We start from the raw sequence: 27,091 nt of genomic DNA on the forward strand, positions 1-27,091 counted from the left end.
CAAGTACATGAAAAGACATCATATAGAATAGGAGAAAATATTTGAATCATATATTTGATAAGAGTTTAATATCAAGAATTTATAGGGACTTCCCTGGTGGCACAGTGGTTAAGAATCCGCCTGCCAATGCAGGGGACACGGGTTTCAGCCCTGGTCTGGGAAGATACCACATGCCACAGAGAAACTAAGCCCGTGTGCCACAACTACTGAGCCTGTGCTCTAGAGCCTGCAAGCCACAACTACTAAGGCTGCGTGCTGCAACTACTGAAGCCCATGCACCTAGAGCCCAGGCTCTGTGACAAGAGAAGCCACCGCAATAAGAAGCCTGCGCACCGCAACAAAGAGTAGCCCTTGCTCACCGCAACTAGAGAAAGCCTGTGCGCAGTAACGAAGACCCAACGCAGCCAAAAATAAATTAATCAAACAAATTTTTTAAAAAAAGAATATATAAAGAACTCTTAAAACTCAACAACAAAAAAGACAACCTATAGGGTTGTTTTGTGGGTTTTTTTGTTTTTTTTTGTTTTTTTGCTGTATGCCGGCCTCTCACTGTTGTGGCCTCTCCCGTTGCGGAGCACAGGCTCCGGACGCGCAGGCTCAGCGGCCATGGCTCACGGGCCCAGCCGCTCCGCGACATGTGGGATCTTCCCGGACCGGAGCACAAACCCGTGTCCCCTGCATCGGCAGGCAAACTCTCAACCACTGTGCCACCAGAGAAGCCCCAACCTATAGTTTTTTAAAGTATGAATGCCTTTAAGCATATAGCAGTCTTTTCTTTTCTTTTTTTCTTTTTTTGCTGCGCTGGGTCTTCGGTGTGGCACGCGAGCTCTTTACTGCAGGCTTCTCTCTAGTTGCAGAGCATGGGCTTCTCTAGTTGTGGCATGCGTGCTCCAGAGCACACAGGCTCTGTAGTTGCAGCGTGCGGGCTTAGTTGCCCCACAGCATGTGGAATCTTAGTTCCCCGACCAGGTATTAAACCTGCATCCCCTGCGTTGGAAGGCAGATTCTTAACAACTGGACCACCAGGGAAGTCCCTAGCACTCTTTTCTACAGGAGTTATTTCTACACTCACACTTTATGGCCACAGAGGGCAAGCTATATAGATATGTTCTTCAACTTTGCTTCCATGGTGGTGTTTTCATCCTTCAGCTTAATAGAAAGGCTAATGTCATAAACTTTATGATATAAAGGTACTGACCTCCTTGACTCAAAGAGTTTATATGAAGAGGAAAATGGAAACTTTCCACTGAATTCAGCATGTAAAGTAAGTGAGGCAGTGCTATCGTCAATACTTCTCCAATCTTGTACTCTTCATTTCTCCAATCCATCGCTGACTCCCTCCCAGCCTGCCTCCCTCACACTCTTTATTCACTTGCCCACTAAAGGTCCACAATTCTCAAAGTTCTGCTCTTGGCCTTCATTCTGCTCCTCAATAACTTCTTAAATTCCATGGCCACTGAATAAATGCTCATGACTCCTAGACCTTTCTTTTTGCCAAGTCTACACCACTGAAACCCAGACCCAAATTTCCAAATTCCTAATAAACATCTCAAGAATGGTTTAACAAAAGGAGCCAGAACTTGTTGGTTTTGAAGATTCTCAGTCTTTCCAGATGCAAACAATATTAAAGTAAGAAATGGCTTCCAAGAAAAGTTCAAATCCAAGGCATTGCCAAGAATACATGGTCCAAAAGACAAGGCTGAGAGTATAGCTATAAAATTCTTTGTTACAGCCTCAGAAAGCTCTAAGATGGTGACTCTGAGTACTATTCAGTTAGACAAAAGATCTTCTAAAGATTTAAAAAGTATGACTCACAGTCTTTTAATCAAACACTAGAGTTTCTAACATGCTAAAAGCCATTGTCCCTTAGCAGAATCCTAAAACAGAAAATGGCTTATCTCACATAGAGAGTTTTAGGTGTGGCTTTTACCTAATGGAGTGAGCTCAAATAAGATTTACAGGAGTGCCATAAAGTTGTTAAGAGAATTATACAGGCAGAAAAATCACCCATTTGGACTGAAAGGAGCAGAAAGAGTACAAAATGAAGAGTCCTTTAGGTGTCCAAACATCTACAAGCAGGAAATAGGTAGAAGAAACTACACAGTTGCAAATGCAGGCTACCTTTCATAGAAAAGGAAAGAGAATGCAGAGTGTAGAAGTAAAAGCCCAAGAGATGGCGCTAAGAGCCATGGAGAGTTACTCCCAGACTTTAAATTCTAATCAAGGAATTACCAGCCTATGCCCTACGAATTTTAGAAGTGGTATGAAGTAATGACACCTTTGTGCCAACATCTTCCCTCACCTTGAACAAGAGTACCTATAGTGGTTACCTTCTTCTTACTCAACCATTGCATTTTGGGTGTTTGCAGAGCAGATAATTTGCCTCCTTAGTTTCACAGGTCTTCAGACAGAGAGGCAATGGACCCAAAGGGCTAAAATTAAGGAACTACGTCTAAGAAGCCTCATCCAAACCTAGACTTGATTTAGATGACAACATCCTGGACTATAAGCTGATGCTATAAAGGAGAGACTTTTGCAGGATATTGGGAGAGGGTGAGTGTATTTTACAGGTGAGAGGAGTGTCAATAATTTTGGCTAGAGAGTGAACTGTGGTGGTTTGAAATATGTTCACAAATTCTTTGACACCTCCGTCAAAAGGTAGAGCCTAATTCCCCTCCCCTGGAGTGTGACTCACTTCTAACAATAAGAAAAAAAAAAGTGACTTGCAAAGAATAGAGTAGGGAAAGGGAAAAATATTAACTTTACAATGGAAAAACCTGGTAAATGCTACTACCTTAACATGTGATAAAGATTAACATCAACAGTGATGCCATGTGTACTGCATTTATCCCCTAATATGGTGTGACAAGAAAGGCACTTCACCTCTGTTGAATTCTTTTCCAAAACCCACAACCCCAGTCTAACCATGAGAAAAACAACAAACAAGCCCAGATTGAGGGAAATTATACAGGATATCTAGTCAGTACTCTTCAAGACTGTTATGGTCATGAAAAAGAAGGAAAGATGAGAGACTGTCACAGATTAGAGGAAACTGGGGAGAAATGCAATTTAGTTTATTTAGCAATTCAGTGGTACTCTGGATTGGATCCTAGAATAGAGAGGAAAAATAAACGGAAAAACTAGTGAAGTACAAATAAAATCTGTAGTTTAGTTAGTAACAATATATCAGTGTTAGTTTCTTATTTTTACACATATACCATGATAATGTAAAATGTTAACAGGGAAAACTGGATGAGTATAAGGGAACTCGTAGTATCTTTGCAACATCTGTATAAACCTAAAATTATTCAAAAATAAAGTTAACCTAAAGCCAGAAAAAAAAAATCATACCTATTTCAGAGAGTTGGTAAGAGAACTGAGTCAATGCATAAAATATGTTTAGAACAGTACCTGGAACACGGTGAGGATATAATAAATAATAGCTATAGTTATTCTGATATTTAACACTTAGCAGGTATTTGCTAAACAGATGAAAACTAAAACATACAATAACAAGACAACAAGAGCTAACTTCCATTAATTTCATACTTGATATACTGCTCTATCCCTCATTATTTCCCAGCGAAAATAAACTGTGACATATATTTGCTTTTTTTTTTTTTTTTAAAGCGTAAGTAATGGTGTTTAAGTCAGAGACTAGGTCATACAAGGCACTGTGGCTTCCTGCTTACTTTTTCTCTCTTGGATCATCCACTGTGGAAAAAACCAGTTGCTATGTTACTTAGTGGCCAACAGCAAGAAAGGAATTCAGGCCTCTTCCGACAGCCATGAGTGAGCCTGGAGGCAGATCCTCCAGTCCCAGTCAAGCAGTGGGATGGCTACACCTTGGCCGACACCTAGTGCAACTCATGGGGGACCCTAAGCTAGAATCACTTACCTAAGCTGCTCCCAAATTCCTATCGCAATTCCTATGTGAGATAATAAATGTTTGTTGTTTTTTAAGCCCCTAATATCCGGGGTAATTTGTTATGCAGTAGCAGATAACTAACACATGGATTCTCTCCCTTATCAATTCATCCAAAAATTTATCAAACACCTACTTTAATATTTTGAGGCTATAAGGGATACATATATTAATGATAAATTGTAGGTTTCTTGGGAATCCCCTGGTGGTCCAGTGGTTAGGACTCCCACGCATGCGTTTGATCCCTGGTCGGGGAACTAACATGCTGCACAGTGCAGCCAAAAAAATACATACATACATATATATATATATATATATATATACACACACACACACACACACACACACACACACACGTATATATATATATATCGGCTTCTTGAAGGCATAAACTAACAAGGCACTGTAGTGGACATACACTGGTTTTGTTTGTCCAATATACCTAATTCCTTTGGGAAACTACTCCTCACCTATTCCCTGTAGTATCAGCTGTCAATCTGTACCTTACCTTACCCCTGGTTAAAGAGCTGGGCAAATACTGCAAGTTTCAATTACCCTAATTCCTGTAAACAGTGACTCCTCCATGGGTAGCTATGTGACCTAAGCAGGGTAAATAAGAATTTCAGCCTTTAGTCAATATATATACGTTGGGAAGAGAGAAGTACCTCTTTCCACTGGTATTGCAAAGCTGAAAAGGTAAGTCTGGGCTTGACAGCCATCATTTTACCTCCACAGGGAGTAAGTTTGTTTACAGAATGACATGAACAGAGTCAGAGAGAACCAAGAGGTATCTGAAGCCAAGAACCACTTTTGGGCTTCCTAAGTACATAACCTGCTAATCTCCTTTTTTTTTGCTTAAGTTAGACACTAATGTAGGTGCTTTGTTTTTCATTTTAAATCTAAGTTGTATGAAATGCCAAAGAAAGGTTCAAATATCCTGAGAATTCAGATTATCTGATCCAGCTGAGATAACTAGGGAGGAATTCATGGCAGAGATAATCAGTAATATGAACTCTAAAGAAGAGAGAGAATTTAACCAAGTGAAAATGGGGATGGATAAAGAACATTCCAAGTAGCAACAGAAAAGGATATGCATGTATGGAAAATACAGTCCCTCTTGGTAGGACTGTACAATATAAATAGGTGATAGAGCATGGAAACCTTAAATTCTATTCCTAGAGGGCTAAGCTGTTTTTTCTAGACTAAGGGAATGTGTGAGGGGGAGTTATCTATCATAGGATAACTGGTCAAACTCACTTTGTTTTTTTGTTTAATTTTTTTATTTTTATTTATTTTTGGCTGTGTTGGGTCTTTGTTGCTGCGCACGGGCTTTCTCTAGTTGCGGGAGCAGGGGCTACTCTTCGTTGCAGTGTGTGGGCTGCTCATTGCGGTGGCTTCTCTTGTTATGGAGCATGGGCTCTAGGCACGCAGGCTTCAGTAGTTGTGGCATGCGGGCTCAGTACTTGTGGCTCGCGGGCTCTAGAGCGCAGGCTCAGTAGTTCTGGTGCACGGGCTTAGTTGCTCCGCAGCCTGTGGGATCTTCCTGGACCAGGGCTCAAACCCATGTCCCCTGCATTGGCAGGTGGATTCTTAACCACTGCACCACCAGGGAAGTCCCAAACTCACTTTGTGATCAATGTTGTTTGGATGTCACCACTCAATTAGCTATGCACTCATGAGCTTTATCATCATAATTCAGTTCTTGTTTCTCTACTATAACCACAGACTATTAAATGACTTATTAAAATTCAGATATACTTCCACTATTATTGACTTCCTCTAATCTACTTAAATTAATAACCCTGACAATGAAAAGGACGTTGAACTTATTTGGCAGTTAATCTGAGCTCATTCCTAGTGACTACCACTCATTATTAAGTGCCACCTGTAACTTGGGTGATAATACTGAGCTCTCTTTAATTACAGACAGAGCTATCTAGAAAGTTCAGAAACATGATAAAACTGAAACTTAGCTTCTAAATTCAAATGTCCCACATTCTGTTCCCTCAACTGAGAAATCATTTTTAAAAAATCCATTCAGGGGGCTTCCCTGGTGGCGCAGTGCTTGAGAGTCCGCCTGCCGATGCAGGGGACGCGGGTTCGTGCCCCAGTCTGGGAGGATCCCACATGCCACGGAGCGGCTGGACCCGTGAGCCATGTCCTCTGGGCCTGCACGTCCGGAGCCTGTGCTCCGCAATGGGAGAGGCCACAGCAGCGAGAGGCCCGCGTACCGCAAAAAAAAAAAAAAAATCCATTCAGAAGTGTTAAGAAAGGCCTTACACCATATATAAAAATTAAATCAAAATGGATCAAAGACCTAAACATAAGAGCTAAAACTATAAAACTCTTAGAAGAAAACAGGGGAAAAGTTTCATGACACTGGATTTGGTAATTATTTCTTGGTCATGACACTAAAAGCACAGGAAACTAAAGAATAAATAGATATACTGGACTACATCAAAATTAAAATTTTTTGTGCATCCAAGGATATTATCTAGAGAGTGAAAAGACAACCCGTAGAATGCAAGAGAATATTTGTAAATCATATATCTGATAAGTGATTGATATCCAGAATATATAAAGAACTCCTATAACTCAACAACAACAAACAACCAGATTAAAAAGCGGGCAAACGACTTGAGTAGACATTTTTCCAAAGACGATACACAAATTACTAATAATCACATGAAAAGATGCTCAACATCACTAATAATTAGGGAATGTTCATATCCATTAGGATGGCAATTTAAAAAAAAAAAGGAAGGAAGGAAATAACAGATGCTGATGAGGATGTGCAGAAATTAGAACCCTCACACATTGCTGAAAAGGATATAAAGTGGTTGCAGCCACTGTGGAAAACTGTTTTGCAGTTCCTCAAAAACTTAAACATAAAATTACCATATGCTCTCACAATTCTACTCCTGGGTATACACTCTATGCAGGGACTCAAACTGATATTTGTACACCACGTCCACAGTAACATTATTCACAAAAAACAAAAGATGGAAACAACTCAAATGTCCATCAACAGATGAATGGATAAAGTGTGGAATATACACACAGTGAAATATTATTCAGCCTTAAAAAGCACTGAGGACTTCCCCGGTGTCGCAGTGGTTGGGGGTCCGCCTGCCAGTGCCGGGGGGCACGGGTTCGTGCCCCAGTCCGGGAGGATCCCACGTGCCGCAGAGCGGCTGGGCCCGTGAGCCATGGCTGCTGAGCCTGCGCATCCGGAGCCTGTGCTCCACAACAGGAGAGGCCACAGCAGTGAGAGGCCCGCGTACCACAAAAAAAAAAAAAAAAAAAAAAAAAAAGCATTGAAATTCTGAGACAATGCTACAAAATGGATGAATCTTAAGACATTATGCAAAGCAAAATAAGCCAGACACAAAAGGGCAATTATTGTGTGATTCCACTTACATGAGGTATCTTAGTAGAACAGGCAAATTCAAAGACACAGAAGGTAGACAGAGATTACCAGGGGTCAGAGAGAGGTGACAATGGGGAGTTATTGTTTAATGGGTGCAGAGTTCCTGTTTGGGATAATAAAAAAGTTCTAGACATAGAGAGTGGTGATGGTTACACAACGCTGTGAATATACTTAATACCACTGAACTATACACTTAAAAATGGTTAAATGGTAAATTTTATGTATGTATAGTTTACATAATAAAAAAAAGTGCTAAGAATGGGCTTGGGTCAGAGGCCTTCATCTTGGCAGTAGAGCAGCAGCATACATGGAATGAAGCCCACAGCCCACCAGCCAGTACACAAATACTACACAAACACAAGCAGTTTCAACATTTCTGGGCAGGATACACTGTCACCCTGAGTTTAGCACAAAAATTGTTTCCAAATCCTCTTAAGGCTTGGTTTCCTGGCTTCCTCTCAAGCACCCCAACTGTCCACAAGAATAGAACCAAAGAGCCTGAATGGTAACAATCTGAAAGAAGTCCAACACCAGGGGCTGCCTATTGGCAGGATATTAGTCAGAAGCCAAGGACTTCAGCTGTGCTAAAGCCCTGTTCTCACAGGTGCAACGAGTTTGCAAAGACAAACACTCATATCTCTACCTCTTTAAATCTTTATATTGAAGCATAATATACATACAGAAAAGGGTACATCATAAGAAACAATGACTTTTTTTAAAGCCTGTTAGGTAAAATTTAAGCTCAATAATCTCAAAGGCATCTTTCATAAACTGGGGTTTTTTTAATAAAATTACTTCAGCACAAAAGCATTTTCTTAACTGCCAAATGTTAATTTCTTTTGATTTACTTTTTTCCCCAGTGGGAAGGGCTGGGGAAAAACTTAAGTTGTGTATTAGATGACCAATTTACCAATAAGACTGTTAAACAAAGACTAGAGTTACCAATTTACACTAACATATTCATGCAAAAAAGTTATCCCCACTTCCTCACTTTCTTTCACTTTCTACATCCCTTCCAACCCATCCCAAAGCAACTCATCTACAATACATTAAAATGTTTCTTCTATCTGCTCACTTCTCTCCACATTGACTGTTAAAATTATCTCCATCTTCCTGGCTAATATTATATTACCTGGACCAGTACCATAGTGCCCTCTAAGCGTTCTCTTGGCTTCACTTTTTTCCCTTTTGGCACAATAATGGTTTGTATTATCTCTGGGCGTGCCTTTTTTTTTTTTTTTTTAATTTATTGTATTTATTTATTTTTGGCTGCATTGCTGTGTGTGGGCTTTCTCTAGTTGCGGCGAGCGGGGGCTACTCTTCCTTGCGGTGCATGGGTTTCTCTCATTGCAGTGGTTTCTCTTGCTGCGGAGCACAGGCTCTAGGTGTGTGGGCTTCAGTAGTTGTGGCACACGAGCTCCAGAGTGCAGGCTCAGTAGTTGTGGCGCACGGGCTTAGTTGCTCCGTGGCATGTGGGATCTTCCCAGACCAGGGATTGAACACGTGTCCCCTGCATTGGCAGGCAGATTCTTAACCAATGCGTCACCAGGGAAGGCCCTGGGCTTGCCAAATTTTGAAACATGTTACAATAAAATTTAAAAAGGAAGGAGATTGTCATAATTGTGGAAAAGAGGTAAAAATGTGGAATGAAGATTGTCAGAAGTCCACGTAACCCCATTTTGAAGTGGAGTATTAATTTTGGCTCTGTTCATTCTGTATACCTAACCTTGCTAACAGAATGAAGGATTAAGTTTTGGGGTTTTTCTGTTTTTACCTTGAGATCCCGTTTTACCTAACTACTACCACACAGAGATTTGTAAGCAAAAGAGAATAGCTTTTAACGTGCAAAAAAACAGTTCCAACCATAGTGATTTTTTTTTAATGAGTTCTCAGTATCATGGCTTCACTCTTGATTATATTATTCATCCTTCACACATGAATCAGGGATCCTATGAGGACATAAATCACATTGCATCAGTCCCTTGTACGAAGCCCTTCAATGGTTTCCTATTATACTTAGAATAAAAATTCAGATTTCCTACCAAGGCCAACTTCTTGCCTTTGCTGTTCCCTCTGCATGTATTTTGTGCTCTCAGATCAGCTTGCCTCCTTAGAGAAGACTTCCCTCTCTCAAACGAAAGCAAAAGCCCTTTTTTAAAGGCTTTTAAATAATTTTTTAAATCTCCAGTGAGTCTGATGCCCAGTGATGCTGAGAACCACTGTAGTAAATGAGTCTTGCTTTTGCTTACAATGATTTTTCTGCCAATTTACTTCTTGGTGCCTGTTACCACCTGTGGTTTAAGAAACTGGAAAACCAACAAGTAGGAAGAGGAGGAAGGAAAGAAGGAAGGGAGGGAGGGAGGGAGGAGAAAGAAAGAGAGAGGAAGAGAGGAAGGGAGGGAGGGAGAGGGAGGGAAGGAGAGAGGGGGAGAGGGAGGGAAGGAGGGAGGGATGGAGGAAGAAACAGAGAGAAGGAGAGAAAGAAAGAGAGAGGGAGAGAGGGAGGAGGAAGGGAGGAAAGAAGGGAAGAAAGGAAGGAAGGAAGAAAGGAAGGAAGGAAGGAAGGAAAGGAAGGGAGGAAGGGAGAAAGGGAAGGACAACCTGTACTAATCCAGTGCCAAAGGTCACACCTATGTGCTAAACACAAGGGTTATGTTCATAAACTCTAGAGAAGTCATACTACCTGTACCAACTTTTTTGTTTTTCTTAGTTCATGACATTTAACTCTGAATCAGAGTTGAAATCAGAGAAACCAAATGCAAATGTACCTCCTTAGAGCTGCCTTCCTCAGCTTACTGGGTAAAGAGAGCCATTTCGTCTTCTGAGCTTTGATAAGGCTCTTCAGTCTCTGATACACTTTCTTACACTAATTACTACTGTTTTTTGTTTACTGTCAGCTCCTTAGGATAAGAGACTTGGCCATATTGTTCACTGATACATCCTCAACACCTACACAGTGCATGATACATGGTAGATGCTTAGTAAAATAGTGAATTATATGATTCATTTATTCATTCAACAACTATTTCCTGAATATCATGTGCCAAGCAGCATCCTAGACTTTGAGAATACAGCTGTGAACAAAACAGCAATAATCCTCACCCCATTACATGCTAATGTGGAGCACAGACAAGATTAATAATTACAACAAAATATACAGCATGGTAGATAGTAATAAGTGCCAAGGAGAAAAAACAAAGCAGAAAAAACTAATCTATGATGATAAAAGGCAGATCAGTGGTTGTCTAGGAACTGTGCTGGAGAGAGATGGATTGTACAGGGGAAGAAGGAGACTTTTAAGGGATGATGAACACGTTCTGTCACTTGACTGCCATGGTGGTTTCACAAGTGTATATACCAGCCAAAATTAATCAAATTGGACACTTCAAATGGATACAGTTTATTGTATGGAAATTATAGCTCAATAAAGTTTTCAAAAATTAAAGCAGAAAGTGGAGGACTGAACTTTTAGAGAGGTGGTCAGTGAAAGCATTATTGACAAGATGAATTTTTTTTTTTTTTTTTTTTTTCCGGTACGCGGGCCTCTCACTGTTGTGGCCTCTCCCGTTGCAGAACACAGGCTCCAGACGCACAGGCCCAGCGGCCATGGCTCACGGGCCCAGCCGCTCCACGGCATGTGGGATCTTCCCGGACCGGGGCACGAACCCATGTCCCCTGCATCGGCAGGCGGACTCTCCACCACTGCGCCACCAGGGAAGCCCCCGAGAAGATGAATTTTTTTAAAAAGACCTCAGGAAAGTGAAAAGGCTAACTCTACAAATATCTGAGTGAAGACCAATCCAGAGAGAGGGAACAGCAAATGCACAGACCCTAAAGAGGGAGCACGCTTAGCATGATCCATGAATCAGCAATCAGCATGGGTCTAGCTATAGCAGACTGAGCAAGGGAGAAAGCTATTAATCTGACCGTGAAACGAAGCCCCTAGAGTGAGATGAGAGCCATGAATACATTAACTGACTTAGGCTTTAACACAGTCACTCTGTTGACACACTGCTGTGTGTTGAGAATAGGCTAAAGAGCAGATGCAGAGAGTTCAGTTAGGAGGATGTTATTATAATCTAGGAGAGAAGTAATGGTAATCTGAACAGAGTAGAGGGGAGTAGTGAAAAGTAATCAAATTAAACCCAACAAGATTTGATGATGGACTAGATGTGGGCATGAGAAAAAGAGGATATGAACCGGAAGAATGGAGGTACCACTGACTGAGATGATAAAAAATATAGGAGGAACAAATATGGGAGGCAAAGAAGGAACTTAGTCTGGGGCATATTCAATTTTTTGATACCTTTTTCACATTTAAATAGAGTTCTCAAGTATGTCATAAGTATATACCTGGAATTTAAGGGAGAAATCCAGTTTAGAGATATAAATTTGGGAGTTGTTAGGCTATAGAAGTATTTAAATCCATAGAACTGGGACTTCCCTGGTGGCGCAGTGGTTAAGAATCCGCCTCCCGATGCAGGGGGCACAGGTTCAAGCCCTGGACATGCCGCAGAGCAATAAAGCCCGTGTGCCACAACTACTGAGCCTGCGCTCTAGAACCCAAGAGCCACAGCTACTGAAGCCCACGCACCTAGAGCCTGTGCTCCACTACAAGAGAAGCCACCGCAATGAGAAGCCCACGCACCGCAACAAAGAGTAGCCCCCACCTGCCGTAACTAGAGAAAGCCTGCACGCAGCAATGAAGACCCAATGTAGCCAAAAATGAATTAATTAAAACAAACAAAAAACGAAATGAGATCACCTAGGAAGTGTGTTGGAGATAGGGAAGAAAACAGGACCAAAGACTTAAGCCCAGGGACACTCCAACATTGAGAAGTGGGGTGAATGAGAAAGAACCAGCAAAAAAAAGAGATATGAAAAGGGAAAAAAAAGGAACGGACTAGAAAATGAGGGGGAAAATTAGGCAAATGTGTCATGGAAGACAAGTATTTCAAAGAAAAGAGAAGTCAAGTATGTCAAATGTTGACTCATGGATCAAGTCTCAAAAGGCTGTCATTTAAGACCAAAATAAATGCAAAATCATTATATAAATTTTTGAACAGAGGCTTGGTTAAGAAAACCAAGCACATTAATAGTAGAGCATTCTAATCTTAATACATCAAAAATATTAAGTACCACTTATTATTACACAATTCTTACATAAAACATACCCCCAAATGTCTACTTTTTAATGGGTAAATTATCAACTACTGAAAAGTTCTGATTTTAATTGTTTCAAAACTAGATGACCACTTACATTTTTTTCCCCACTGGCTATTACCTATTCTCTGTTATGAAATATTCATTCTAATTAGTAACGTTGAAAGTTTTTTAGCATCTTTTTCTCTTTTGTAAAACATTTCCTTCTGTACAAGGTATTTTTTGTAAATAGCTAATTCAGAGTTAGTCAGAATTTAAATATTAAGTTGTGGATCTCCATGTTTGTTTTTTAGCAAAAATGAACACAATGAAAATCACAATGGCTTTCAAGGAGGACCAAATATTTTATTCTATTTATTTTCTGTGTTGTTATAGACTTTAGGCACTGTCCTTCTACAAATTGTATCTAGGAACTCTAAGTTTAGGACCACGACTTTAGAAAACAAACTATTATGAAACACAACTTTGAGCTACAAAAATGGGTTGACCCATTCAGAATTAAAGTTTAAATAAACTCAATGTTCAAAACCTGATATAAAATATAAAATGGAAAATTCCTTTATTTAAAAAATAAGTGGGACTTCCCTGGTGGCGCAGTGGCTAGGACTCCGCACTCCCAATGCAGGGGGCCTGGGTTCGATCCCTAGTCAGGGAACTAGATCCCACATTCCTGCCGCAACTAAGAGTTTGCATGCCGCAGCTTAGGAGTCCACCTGCAGCAACTAAGAACCAGTGCAACCAAATAAATAAATAAATATTTTTTAAAAAGTATTCTAAACTGATTTAAGCATCCTCAAGCTGTTAAATTTCATCAATCCGTACTGACAAAGGGTGGTTTGTTTATTAGATTAGCTTGACTGATTTCTCTGGAGGCTTTCCTTTACTACATTGTTAAAAGTGAAAATCCAACCTTAAAAACAAGAATTATCAGAAATAGACCAAGCATTACAGCGTGTATAACCAAATAAGATTATCTAAACTTTCCTCCATAGCTACTGAGAATAAAGCAACATGATCTCAAAATGGTAAGTGTTAATAAAATAAAATGGCATTTTATTTACTCTCTATATCCCATCTTTACAAATTTTCCCATATATTGGTACACATATAAATGTATGTATGTATGTAAGAGAGAAAGGGCATGAGAAAGAGAATGTGCTTTAAATTTTCCTTCTTCTATGACACAAAGCAGGGAGTTGTGGTGGCTCTGCTCCGGCTTATGAAGCTACAATGCTATACGTAAGAGAGCTCAGCATAAACTGATTATTAATCATAGGTTTTAGCAGGTTCTTATTCCTTACCACCAGAATTATACAAGGAGATCAGTGTACCTTGTTGTAGAGGAATTGTGGAAATTAAAAATAAGTGATTACTTTCTTTTGAGATTAGATGTTTACCTATGTTTTGGACAAAATGCTGGCCTTTTACTCCAGAGCCTAACCTGTCTTGATCCTAGAAATCAGAGTGTGTCTACCATTGTATATACTCTTTTTTTTTTAACCATTGCATATAGTCTCTTTTTTTTTTTTTGTGGTACGCGGGCCTCTCACTGTTGTGGCCTCTCCCGTTGCGGAGCACAAGCTCCGGACGCGCAGGCTCAGCAGCCATGGCTCACGGGCCCAGCCGCTCCGCGGCATGTGGGATCTTCCCAGACCGGGGCACGAACTCGTGTCCCCTGCATCGGCAGGCGGACTCTCAACCACTGCGCCACCAGGGAAGCCCGCATATAGTCTCTTGATATGTGATATTCTCTTATCTAACTGCTTGAAAATGACAGAATTGAGCATATGATGAGTTGGCCAGAAAAAAATTATATCAGTAAAGGTAGATTCTATCTTCTTCCCTGTGTCTGCTGAAAACACAACCCCAAACTAGAAGAGTTCTGGTACACTAAAACTTAAGACTAGAAAAGGCAATAACATTATTCATTGTTTTAAAAAGACAATATGGACTTCCCTGGTGGTCCAGTGGGTAAGACTCTGCACTCCCAATGCAGGGGGCCTGGGTTCGATCCCTGGTTGGGGAACTAGATCCCATATGCATGCCGCAACTAAGAGTTTGCATGCCACAATTAAAGATCCTGCGTGCCACAACTAAGACCAGTGCAGCCAAAATAAATAAATACTAAAAAAAATAAAAATAAAAAAGACAATAAAGAAACAGAGATTTATATTTCAGGATCTCTACAGGCAGGGAATCTCTAAATGCTTATGAAAGAACAATTCAGCAGAAGAAAGAAGAAATAATTTACTACTAAATGGTTTAGCACAGAAGCTGTGGCTAAATGTTTCCTCACAAAACATCTTACTGGTTTTGAAAAACAGGAAGTCACAAAAGAAAAACCAACATGTCTTTATAAAATGCCAAAATCCAGTCTCAAAAAAAGAGAAATAACCATGTATGAGACTCTACTAAGCATATAAATTATCTCCCCAAAAGTTACTGTTTAAAAAAAGAAAACACTCTATGAAAATTTCTATTTAAGTTCCAGGAAAGGAAAACAGTGGTATTAATGAAGTAAGCAGAACAATAAAACTTTCCTAAAGACACATGCCAGATTCCAACAGTCCTCAAGGATTAGGTCCCTCAGTGATTTATGATCAAATATGAAAGGATCTCAATTATACGAGTAAAACACTGATGTTCTTCCCTTTGGACATGAAATGTTCACCGCAGAGTTTTCTGTGTACTTTTATAACAGAATTCATGTTTTATTCTTGCAAAAATTGTATTTCTGTTGAAGAAAAACATTCACTACAAGAAAGGTATTTAGGTCACTAGTGCATAGTCATTTTCTCTAGCTTTACATATTTCCATAAATATATACTGCCTTAGTTACTTCTCTATTACTTTGGCTTCCTCATATCCTAAAGGCATTATATATTGTGGTTAATAAGAAAAAAAAGTTAATGCATGCACTTGGCTGCCAATTGTCAAATGCACTTTTTGGACCAAAGAAAGAAGTAATGCAGACAAACTGAGCAGGAGAGAGAAATTTAAATAGAGAGGGAAAGACAGAAAAAATGTACCACATCTAGTGTCTGAATAAATAGTCCCCAAGCACTTCACAAATTATGGCAAGTAGAAGTAATATGCCAACATATACTGAATTCTCACTGTAAAAATTTAATACCAAGCTATATTAACATTTCAAATCAGAGTAGTTGGCACCTTTAACATAGTGGTTCTCAACCTTGGATGAATACTGAAATCACCAGTTTTTAGTTGTTGTGTTCTTTTTTTTTTTGGCCACGCTGCGTGGCATGTAGGATCTTAGTTCCCCGACCAGGGATCGAACCCATGTCCCCTGCAGTAGAAGCATGGAGTCTTAACCACTGGAACACCAGGTAAGTCCCCCCACCCTTGTTTTTTTTTTAAATCACCAGTTTTAAAGAATACTGATACCCAGGTCCCATCCCCACAGATTCTTACTTAATTGGTCTGAAGTATGTCCAGAGCATGAAAATTTTTAAAGCTCCAAAAGTGATTCTTATGTGTAGCCATGATTGAGAACCACTGATTTAAAATGACATAAATTGAAGACAGTAATTTAGTTGTTGGGGTACATGGACACACACACCCCAGAGTTCAAAAACCTTGGTCATTCTTCTTAGAAGCAACCTCTTAATATCCTAGAATCATTAATTCCCTCACAAGCTCATCCAATGACAGCAGTGTAAAAATAACTTTGCCTTTGTTGCCTATATGTGTTCTAAAAACTGGTAAGTTGATTTAGTAGAGTATTTCATAAATAACATTCACCTAGAAGCTGACAGCAGTACTAACCAAGGATCCAGGCCTCACAAAAACATTTCCGGTAGGATCTGGGTTGTCTATTTATTTTACTGCCAGCCTAGGTTCTATTACAGTTTACTTTCTTTACAACTTTTCTTGATTTAAGAATATATTTGCGTTCAAAGGATTTTGTGGGTTAAAGTGCATTTTCAATCATTTTCACAGTGACCATTTTCTTCACAACTTTGAAGTATAAGTAATGTACAATAAACTGCATATCTAAAGCATGCAATTTCATAAGTTTTGACATACATATATTTACATCCATAAAACAGCTGCCACAATGAACATAAACATTTTTTTCACACTTAAAAATTTTCACACACCCCTCTGTAATCTAATCTATCCCTCCTTCTACTCTTATGCCCAGGCATCTGCTTTCTGTCACTATAGATTACGTTGCATTTTCTAGGATTTTATATGAGTAGAATCATACATTATGTTAAAAAAAGTTTTTATCTGGCTTACTTCACTCAGCAAATGATTTTGAGATTCAACCATTTTGTTGCGTATATCAAAAGTTCTTTCCTTCTTATTGCTGAGTGATATTCCTATCAACGCTCATGATTACCACACTGTATAACCAACATGTTTTATAACCAACATGTTTTCTTGGCATAGACTATTGTGAGAAGCTAACAAAAGCTCCTAGATGTTGGTATCAATGGTTTTTGGAAAAACTAAGTCTGGTGATCCCCATTTTATTTTTTTTAATTTTATTTTATTTTATTATTTATTTATTTGTTTGTTTGTTTATTTATTTATGGTTGCATTGGGTCTTTATTGCTGCACTCGGGCTTTCTCTAGTTGCAGAGAGCGGGGGCTACTCTTCATTGAGGTTGATGGGCCTCTCACTGTGGTGGCTTCTCTTGTTGCAGAGCACAGACTCTAGGCATGCGGGCTTCAGTAGTTGTGGCTCGCGGGCTCTAGAGCACAGACTCAGTAGCTGTGGCGCATGGGCTTAGTTACTCCGTGGCATGTGGTATCTTCCTGGGCCAGGGCTCAAACCCGTGTCCCCTGCATTGGCAGGCAGATTCCCAACCACTGCGCCACCAGGGAAGCCCCGATCCCCATTTTAGTTCTCACTTTACCACTTATCAGCTATGCCTGAAGCAAGTCACTTCTCTGTCACATACACCTTCTCTGGAAAATGAGGATATACCACCTCACCTATGTAATTCACCTTAGATGAGTACTTAAGGACTCTCTGACTTCTAAGACCTATTGATTCTATTGAAATAGGTAAACCTTCTAGAAAGATAGGAGTGCCCATCTGTTTATATACTGTCTGTGGCTGCTTTTGAGCTGCACCAAGAATGATGAGTACTTGTGACAGAAACTGTAGAGCTGTCAAGCATAAAATATCTGTCCTCTCAAAAAAAAGTTTACCAACTTGTTCTAAGTAATCATGAAATGTTCCTGAAGCTAGCTAAAAAATCATGTGTAGTGATGTTTAGATTTACTGATTGACAAAAACACATTCTACTGTTCTAAAAAAAAAGTTTTTCCTTGTTACTTTAGCTAAAAAAATGAAAGAAAAACCATAGGAACTTAAAAATAGATATTTAAGGGCTTTTCTGGTGGCGCAGTGGTTGGGGGTCCGCCTGCCGATGCGGGGGATGCGGGTTCGTGCCCTGGTCCAGGAGGGTCCTGCGTGCCGCGGGGCGGCTGGGCCTGTGGGCCGTGGCCGCTGGGCCTGCGCGTCCGGGGCCTGTGCTCCACAACGGGAGAGGCCACGGCAGTGAGAGGCCTGCATACCGTAAAAAAATAGATTTTTAAAATTCCTGTGTCAGTATCCAATATATTCAGATGGTATATAAGTTACTAAAATCAAAAGGCACATTATAAACCCCAGTCCAAGAAATATTAGGAAAATATTGAGTTAAAGAAATACTATAATAATTTTCTAGGAAAGTCAAAGTAGATATGTATGTTTTCATATTCCTGCCCAAATGATAAATACTTGACAAAATCACTACTGCCAGAATAAAAAATGAACAGCCTATAAAAATGGCTGGTGAAACTTACATATCCAAGAATACTTTCTGCACCTTCTGTCAGATTTTTGGTCTAGGAATAATAGGAGGAAGGCTGTATAACACAGTGGTTAAGAAAATGGACTTTAGGATCAGAGAAACCAAAGTCAGTAAAGGCTATTAGCACTACTGTAAAATAACTGAATAAAAGGTCCTCAAAATATATTTTGAAAAAGAACAATTTTTTAAAAGGAATTATCTTTTAAATTAAAATTAAAGTCATTAGGGAACTACAAATACTGGAAAAATCCTAAGCAACTCAAGAAGGGATTACGTGAGGAAACCTGCCAGCTAAAAAAATGCACTCATTATTAGAAGAAAAGATATAAATTTCTATTATAGGATGTAATAGAACCACTTATTTGATTATTTATCTGAAAATAAATCTGGTTAGTTAATTCAGTGATCTGGGTTTTCTCTTCCTAATTACAAGTTGCTGCTTTTTTTTCCCCAAAAGACATATACCAGGTCATTAAAAGTCTGATCTGGCAGTCATCTGGAGTACAAACTGAAGACTTCAAAGAAAAACCATGTAGATGTCCGCTATAATGACATTGGAAACTGCAAGGAAAGCAGTACTGTTTTGTAAATAATCAAGATCAATTAAAAACAATTTGTAGGCTCAAGGACAGAAATAGTATACTTTAGGGTCTTTAGGAACAACACAATGTTGTAATTAAAATACAATGCTGGGACTTCCCTGTTGGTGCAGTGGTTAAGAGTCCACCTGCCAGTGCATGGGACACAGGTTCGAGCCCTGGCCCAGGAAGATCCCACATGCCGCACAGCCACTGAGCCTGCGAGCCACAACTACTGAAGCCCGCATGCCTAGAGCCCGTGCTCCGCAACAAGAGAAGCCACGGCAATGAGAAGCCCGCACACCGCAACGAAGAGTAGCCCCCGCTCACCACAAAGCCCGCACGCAGCAGTGAAGAGCCAATGCAGCCAAAAATAAATAAATAAATTTATATTAAAAAAATACATTGCCTCCTATACCTGAATGCCTATAAAGATGAGTTTTGTGAGATAGGTTTGTTCTATGTTGTTTAATCTCAATTCCTTGTCTTTACTTAGCGTCTTTATCATTGCCTTGGAGATTCTGACCAAACGCCACGAACTCAGATCTAACCAAAAGGGAACAGTGGCCAACTTCTGTGCAATCACCTTATTGACCCACTTTGTTCTTTTGAGATAGCTGCCGGAGGCTGGTTTTCAGACTCTATCCACAGTTGGGAATATCCAAACTTTCAGATGATTCTATCTTTGAAAAGGGATTCTGAAAACCAGAATCTTTTCGTGTTATCATTATCTCTGCAAACAAAGACTGTTACATAAAATCATTCTGAATGTATGGCTAATACGTAATGGAAAAATACAGTTTACAAAGGGAAATTGAAATTGAACTCACCTGTCCACTTTTCCCTATTTCCAGCTCCATTATGGCAACAGGAGTGTGCATTTGAGCTGAGTGTCTTGACTGCGATTTGCCATCAACTCTCCAGCTCAAGCCCCGAAGCCCACTGTCCCAGCGGCTCTGGTTCATGAGGCTCTCTCGGATTTTTGTCTTATGGCTCTTCCAGAATTTGGAAATGACAGCAGCTTGGTCAGATGTGATCCCACCTTGCTTTTTGGTTTGAGCAGTCAAGAATGCTTCCAGCTGGTTGAAATCCATGTCTGCAGATGCAATAGACTATAATGACAGAAAAAATAACAGATATGAATTTGGTAGATAACTAGAAAAAGATGCATCTTAACTACAGATCACATTTTGAGTGATTCTTAATCACTGAATAAGCTTTCAAAAAGGGTCATCAAAAGACAGTAATGAGAATAAGCGCTTCATAAATACAAAAATATTCCCTTTGAAAATACTGAATATCAGAAAAGCTATTGTGAAAAATTCCATGTTGGAAATTCCCTGGCGATCCAGTGGACAGGACTCCATGCTCTCGCTGCCTAGGGCCCAGGTTCAATCCACAGTAGGGGAACTAAGATCCCACAAGCCCCGTGACGTGGCCAAAAAAAAAAAAAAATCCGTGTCACTCAAATTCTCTATCAATAACTAGAATCTATAAATATCCAGTTCCATGATGAGGAAATAATAAAATATAAATAAAGTTAAAATGTAAAAATAATAAAACAAGAGAATAAAATGAATTAGTGCTCTGATGAAATCTTACATAATTTCACAGTGCCTTATAGCCAGGCTTGGTTTGATATACTATAACTGGGTAATGCCTTGTCCATACGAAGTACTAAGTAAATTTTGTTAAGTGAATGAATTAGTTTAGTTTTATAGCCCATCTTCAACCAAACAGCCAATAATACTACAATATCCAATAATACTACTCTGAAACTGTATACTACTTTATTCTTTTCCATAAATTTTCAAACCTTAATTGCCATTGCTGTTCTGAGAACAGTAAGCAGCTAAACTGAAGCGGGAAATCATCAAAGGGCTGGGGCAATGGAGCCCTGAATAGGTCAGTGATGGTTAATGATTTGGTCTCCGAACAAGCTTTCCCCTGCCTGGACATGAGGATTGATATGAGCTCCAAACCAAACTATCATAGTACCTCCTTTCTCTGGGCACAATGATTGATCCAAATTAATCTCCCAATTTAGGAGGAGAAGTGGTCTTGTCTCCTGAGGTCATGGTACCAGAAGAACATGAGACTGGAGGGCTGCAGACAGACATCTTTGATCTTTTGGCAAAAGCCTGATTGCAATAAAATAGAATGAAGCCAAGCAGAGATGAGAGTGGGTTCTAATGGAGTGATACCCTGTTCTGTAATCCCCAAGGCCTTGGTTCCTGCAGACCTTTCTTCAACTCTGTATGTTATCTCGACATCTTTTCCACCTGTAGGCACCAAAAACTCCCGTTTACTATTCAGGATAGTTTAAGCTGTATTCCTATCATTTGGAACCAAGAGTCCTGCCTACACTTGAGCAGTAGCAGTGAGAACAGAGGAATGTAAAGGTAGACAGTGTACAGGTGGAGTATAGGTAGAATAGGTGGAAGGGAGGCTGAAAGACAAACATGCTGTCTTTCATTCCTCCATTAATATGAAAAAGTTGTACGATAAATATTACAACATAGATTAAACAACATAGATTAAAGATATTTCACATTACATCACATTACAATTCAACAAATGTTTACTGAATATCTGCCTATTTACCAAGTTTTGGGTAGGAGGACCCAAAATCTCTGGCTATGCCACTCAACAGAAACATTAATTTATATAATATATTATAATTAAATAAAATTATTTCTACCGGCACTTTGCTTCACACTATCACATCACAACACAGGTGATGTGTATCATTCTTTTCCTCAAAGCATATTAAGAAATCTATTCTGGGGCTTCCCTGGTGGCACAGTGGTTGAGAGTCCGCCTGCCAATGCAGGGGACACGGGTTCATGCCCTGGTCCGGGAAGAACCCACATGCCGTGGAGCAGCTAGGCCCGTGAGCCATGGCCGCTAAGCCTGCGCGTCCGGAGCCTGTGCTCCGCAACGGGAGAGGCCATAACAGTGAGGGGCCCACGTACCGCAAAAAAAAAAAAAAAAAGAAATCTATTCTGATTTAACTTCACTTGTGACAGAAGTTATTTTGGTTGGGTTCCAGTCAATAATATCTTGAACTGGGGTCAATTCATCCAAAAAAGGTGTTACCGTCTCTGTAACATATTCTTCTTTTTACTTGCTCAACTCTTTAAAAATGTAAAAACCATTCTTAGCTAATGGGCTATACAAAAATAGTGTGTCCTGCAGGATGTAGTTTGCCAACCCCTGCTCAAGAACATCCTACAAAACAAACTGACACATGTCCTACATGACTTGGCAATGTCCCATCTAACATTATGTGGAACCTGTTTATAATTACCTGGGCCTAGAAATTAATCTTTTTCTTTTTACATAAAAAATTATTTTTTGGCACAGTTTTAATAAGCTCTAAATTTTCCAGGAATGCAACTAATACAGCTTGTATCAATATTTTAGTTTGGTCAGAACTTTACAAATAAGTTGTTGAGCATTTTGGAAAATCTCATTACCAGTGGCAATACCATTCACATTTTGATTTCTGAACTACCAAAACAACACATCTATATATGTCTGAGAATCACTACAAGAAAAACTCCTGCTGAAACATTTGGTCTCTTTTTCAGATGAGGATATACAAGAAACTCATTGACTTGAACAGTCTTTCTGAGATTGTTAAGCAGATTACTTCCATCAGTATTTAGCCGGGAGTCGAGGCTGAATCACTACTGCAGATGCTTAAATCAACTATTTTAATAAATTGATTATCAGTTGTTTAAAGGGGAAAAAAAAAGGAAGGAGCAAGGGTGGGTGGGAGGAAAGTAGATGTGGCTATAAAACTGCAACATGAGGGATCTTAGTGGTGATGGAAAGCTCTGTATCTTGACTGTACCAATGTTAATATAGTGGTTGTGATATTATACTACAGTTTTGCAGTACGTTATCGTTAGGGGGAATCAATAAAAAATACAATGGTATCTCTTTGTATTATTTCTTATAGCTGCATGTGAATCTACAATTATCTCTAAATAAAAATCTTAATTAAAAAAAGAAACCTACATCAGGCCTATTTCTTGCTCTAAATATAAGTTCTTTAAGAGGGCAGAGACCTTGCCTCTCTTGTTTAATATTTAACCCCTGGAGCCTCGCACAGTGACTGGCATATAGTAGGTGATCAGCAAATATATAATGAATGAGTGAATAGTTGGATGAGCATGAAATCTGGAATCCCCCCCCCAAAAAACTAGTACTGTACTCACTTGATCTTGGGAAAGTCATTTAGTCTTGTTGTACCTCAATTTCCCCATTTATAATATGTAGATATAATATAGAATATGGTTATTTTAAAACTTGGCTCCAAAATTCTTTGACCCTTCTCCCACAAAGAGTTAAGGGTCTATGTCCTATTCCCTAGAATATGGGCTGTGTGAGTGTTTGATCATGGCAATTCCAACTATATGACATTCTGGAAAAGTCAAAACTATGGAGACAGTAAAAAGATCAGTGGTTGCCAGGAGTTCAGAGGGAGGAAGGGAGAGATGAATAGGTGGAACACAAGGGATTTTTCAGGCAGTGAAACAATTCTGTATAGTGTACAAAATCTGATACTAAATGGTGGACACACATAACTAAACATTTGTGTAGAAAGAATATACAAACAGAATGTACAAGACAAAGAGTGAATTCTAACGTAAACCGTGGATTTTAGTTAATAATGTAATCAACACAGGCTCCTCAACTGTAACAAATGTACCACACTAATGCAAGATGTTCATAATAGGGGAAACTGCTTGGGAGCAGAGAGCAAGGGAGTATATGTTAACTCTCTGCACTTTCCATTCAATTCTTCTGTAAACCAAAAACCGTTCTTAAAATAAAGTATATTAAAAAAAAACCCAAAAACTAGTGATAGATACAAAAACATGCATAAATTTTAGATATTATGCTGAATTTTAAAAGTTAGATACATCGAGTATATACTGTATGATTCAATTTATGTTATGTTCTAGAACAAGCAAAACTAATCTATGATAACAGAAACCAGAAAAGTGGTACCTAAGGCAGAGGTGGGGCTGACTGGGAAGAGGAATGAGGGAACTTTCTGTGGTGATGATAGGATGATAAGATGATGATATAAATGTGGATTACACAGGTATATACATTTCTCAAAAACTCAAACTGAATACTTAAGTACTATCATATAAATTATACTCAATTTTTTTAAAAAGCAAAAAATAACTTCTTACAAAAAAGATACCATTTCTTAAAGTTACAAATTCAAATGAAATACTGAGATTTTGTAAAGTATATAACTGACAGAAGAGTAGTATGCAGCATATATAAAGAACTCCTTGAAATCAAAAAAACCTAACAGCTAAAAATTTGACCAAAAATATGAGCAGACTATTCATAGAAAGGGAAATTTAATAACAAATCAATCAATAAAAATATGCTCAACATAACTAATAATGAAGAAAATGTAAACTAATACCATTTTCCTTCCATTAAACTGGCAAAAAGTAAAATGCCCCACAATATTAAAAACTGTTTCTTTACTTCCTCACCAACAATTCTCATATACTGTTGTGGGAACAGAACATTTTTGAAGAGCAATTTTGCATTATCTGTCAAAATTTAAGATGTACATATTCTAGAACTCAGCAACTCTTCTGCAATGGAAAAAACTTAGAGGAACTCTTATACCTATGCACTAGGAGTCCTATGCAGGAATGGTTATTGCAACAATGTTGGTAATAGTAACAAATTAGAATCAACTCCAATGTCTGGAACAACAAAAACAAAAATGGTTAGTGACATTCAAACCATGGACTAACACACAGTAAATGAATTAGAATTATATCTATCAACATGGAAAAGCACAAACACATAATGCCGAACAACAATAACAAAAAAGACAACTGCACACAAATATATAAAGTATGATACTATTTATATGAAATATTATAAGATAAAAAATACTATAAATTTAAAATACATATGTAGTAAAAATGTAAAATTATGCATGAGATTGATAAACACCTAATGCAGGCCAGAGGTTACTTCAAAGGACAAGGAGAATGAAATCTGAGAGGCATATAGAGGGCTCTAGTAGTATCTACAATTTTTTTAATGTTTTTAATAAAACTAACTTTAGAACAGATGTACAGAAAACTTATGAAGATAGTACAGATTCAATATACCACACACTCAATTTCCTAGGTTATTAACATCTTACATTAATAAAGTCACACTTGTGACAATTAGTGGATCAATATGGATAACATTATTATTAACCATAGTCTATATGTTATTCATATTTCCTTAGTTTTTACCTAATGTGCTTTTTATGTTCCAGGATCCCATCCAAGTTACACTACATTTAGTCATCATGTCTCCTTAAGTTTCCCTCAGCTATGACAGTTTCTCAAACTTTTCTTGTTTTTGATAACCTTGACAGTTTTGAGGAGTACTGGTCAGGTAGACTTTGTAGAATGTCCCTCAGTTTGGATATGCCTCATGTTTTTCTCATGGTTAGACTGGGGTTATAGGTTTTGGGAGAAAGACCAGAGGTGAACTGCCATTCTCATCATACCACATCAAGGGTACATGCTATCAACATGGCTTACTACTGCTAATGGAAACTAGCTGAGGTAGTGTTTTTCAGGTTTCTCCACTGTAAAATAACTCTTTTCTCCCCCTTTTCTATAATCTACTCTTTGTTGGGAAGTCACCATGAGCAGCCCACACTTAAAGAATAGGAAGTTACGCTCCACCTCCTTGGAGGCAAAGTATCTATATAAATTATTTGGAATTCTTCTGTGTAGGTCAATAATGTTTTAAAATACCCAAAAAAGAAAGAAATAATAAAGATCAGAGCAGAAATAAATGAAATAGAGACTAAAACAAAACAAAACAAAAACAAAAAGATCAGTGAAACTAGGAGCTGGTTCTTTGAAAAGATATACAAAATTGATAAACCTTTAGCCAGACTCATCAGGAAAAAAAAGAGAGAGGGCCTAAATAAATAAAATCAGAAATGAACAAGGAGAAGTTACAAAGGATCATAAGAGATTACAACAAGCAAGTATATACCAATAAAATGAACAACTTAGAAAAAATGGATAAAGTCCTAGAAATGTATAATCTCCCAAGACTGAATTAGGAAAAAACATAAAATATGTACAGACCAATTACCAGTAATGAAATTGAATCAGTAATTAAAAAACAAAACAAGCAAAAAAACTTCCAATAAACAAAAGTCTAGGATCAGAAGCCTTCATAGGTGAAATCTACTAAACATTTAAAGAGTTAATGCCTATCTTCAAACTATTCCAAAATAGATTGAAGAGGAAGGAATGATTCTGAACTCATTCTCTGAGGCCAGCATCATCCTGATACAAAACCAGACAAAGACACTGCAAAAAAAGAGAAAATTACAGGCCAGTATCACTGATAAACATAGATGCAAAAATTCTCAACAAATATTAGCAAACCAAATTCAACAATACGTTTAAAGGATCATACATCATGATCAAGTGGGATTTATCCCAGGGATGCAAGTATGGTTCAAATCTGAAAATCAATTAATGTGATACACCACATTAACAAATTGGAGAATAAAAATCCTATGATCATCTCAATAGATGCATAAAAAGCTTTTGACAAAATTCAACATCGATTTATGATAAAAACTCTCAACAAAGTGGGTACAGAGGGAACATACCTCACCATAATAAAAGTCACATGTGACAAACCTGCAGCCAACATTATACTCAACGGTGAAAAGCTGAAAGCATTTCCTCTAAGATCAGGAACAAGACAAGGATGCCCACTCTCGTCACTGTTATTCAACATTGTACTGGAAGTCCCAGCCACAGAAATCAAACGAGAAAAAAAAATAAAAGGAATCCGAATTAGAAGGGAAGAAGTAAAACTGTCACCATTTGCAGATGATATACTATATATAGAAAATCCTAAAGATACCACCAAAAAACTATTAGAACTAATAACTTAATTCAGTAAGTTGCAGGATACAAAATTAGCATACAGAAATCTGTTGCATTTCTATACACTAACAGAGAACTATCAGAAGAGAACTTTTAAAAATAATATCATTTACAGAAGAATAAGACACCTAGGAACAAATCTAACTAAGGAAGTAAATGACCTGTACTCAAAAAACTATGACACTAATGAA

At 38.5% G+C, this 27,091-nt stretch overlaps 1 protein-coding gene across 12 annotated transcripts in view; it reads right to left on the reverse strand.

Annotated features, from left to right (window-relative positions):
• The window catches only part of COMMD1 (copper metabolism domain containing 1), a 236,083-nt gene that overhangs the window by 139,817 nt on the left and 69,175 nt on the right, over window positions 1-27,091 (reverse strand). For 10 of the 12 annotated variants that reach the window (XR_013831078.1, XR_013831079.1, XR_013831080.1 and 7 more), the window contains exon 2: window positions 19,758-20,039. Coding sequence is in view for 8 of the 12 variants with exons in the window: in XM_079941073.1 (XP_079797199.1) it covers window positions 19,758-20,039 (282 nt within the window). In the remaining 4 variants the exon portion in view is untranslated. Of the gene's footprint in view, window positions 1-19,757; window positions 20,040-20,925; window positions 21,069-24,597; window positions 24,678-27,091 lie in introns of all 12 variants that reach the window. The other 2 variants (XM_079941068.1, XM_079941069.1) reach the window with 2 other exon arrangements.

Source organism: Stenella coeruleoalba (assembly GCF_951394435.1).
Source record: "Stenella coeruleoalba genome assembly, chromosome: 13".
NCBI lineage: Eukaryota > Metazoa > Chordata > Mammalia > Artiodactyla > Delphinidae > Stenella > Stenella coeruleoalba.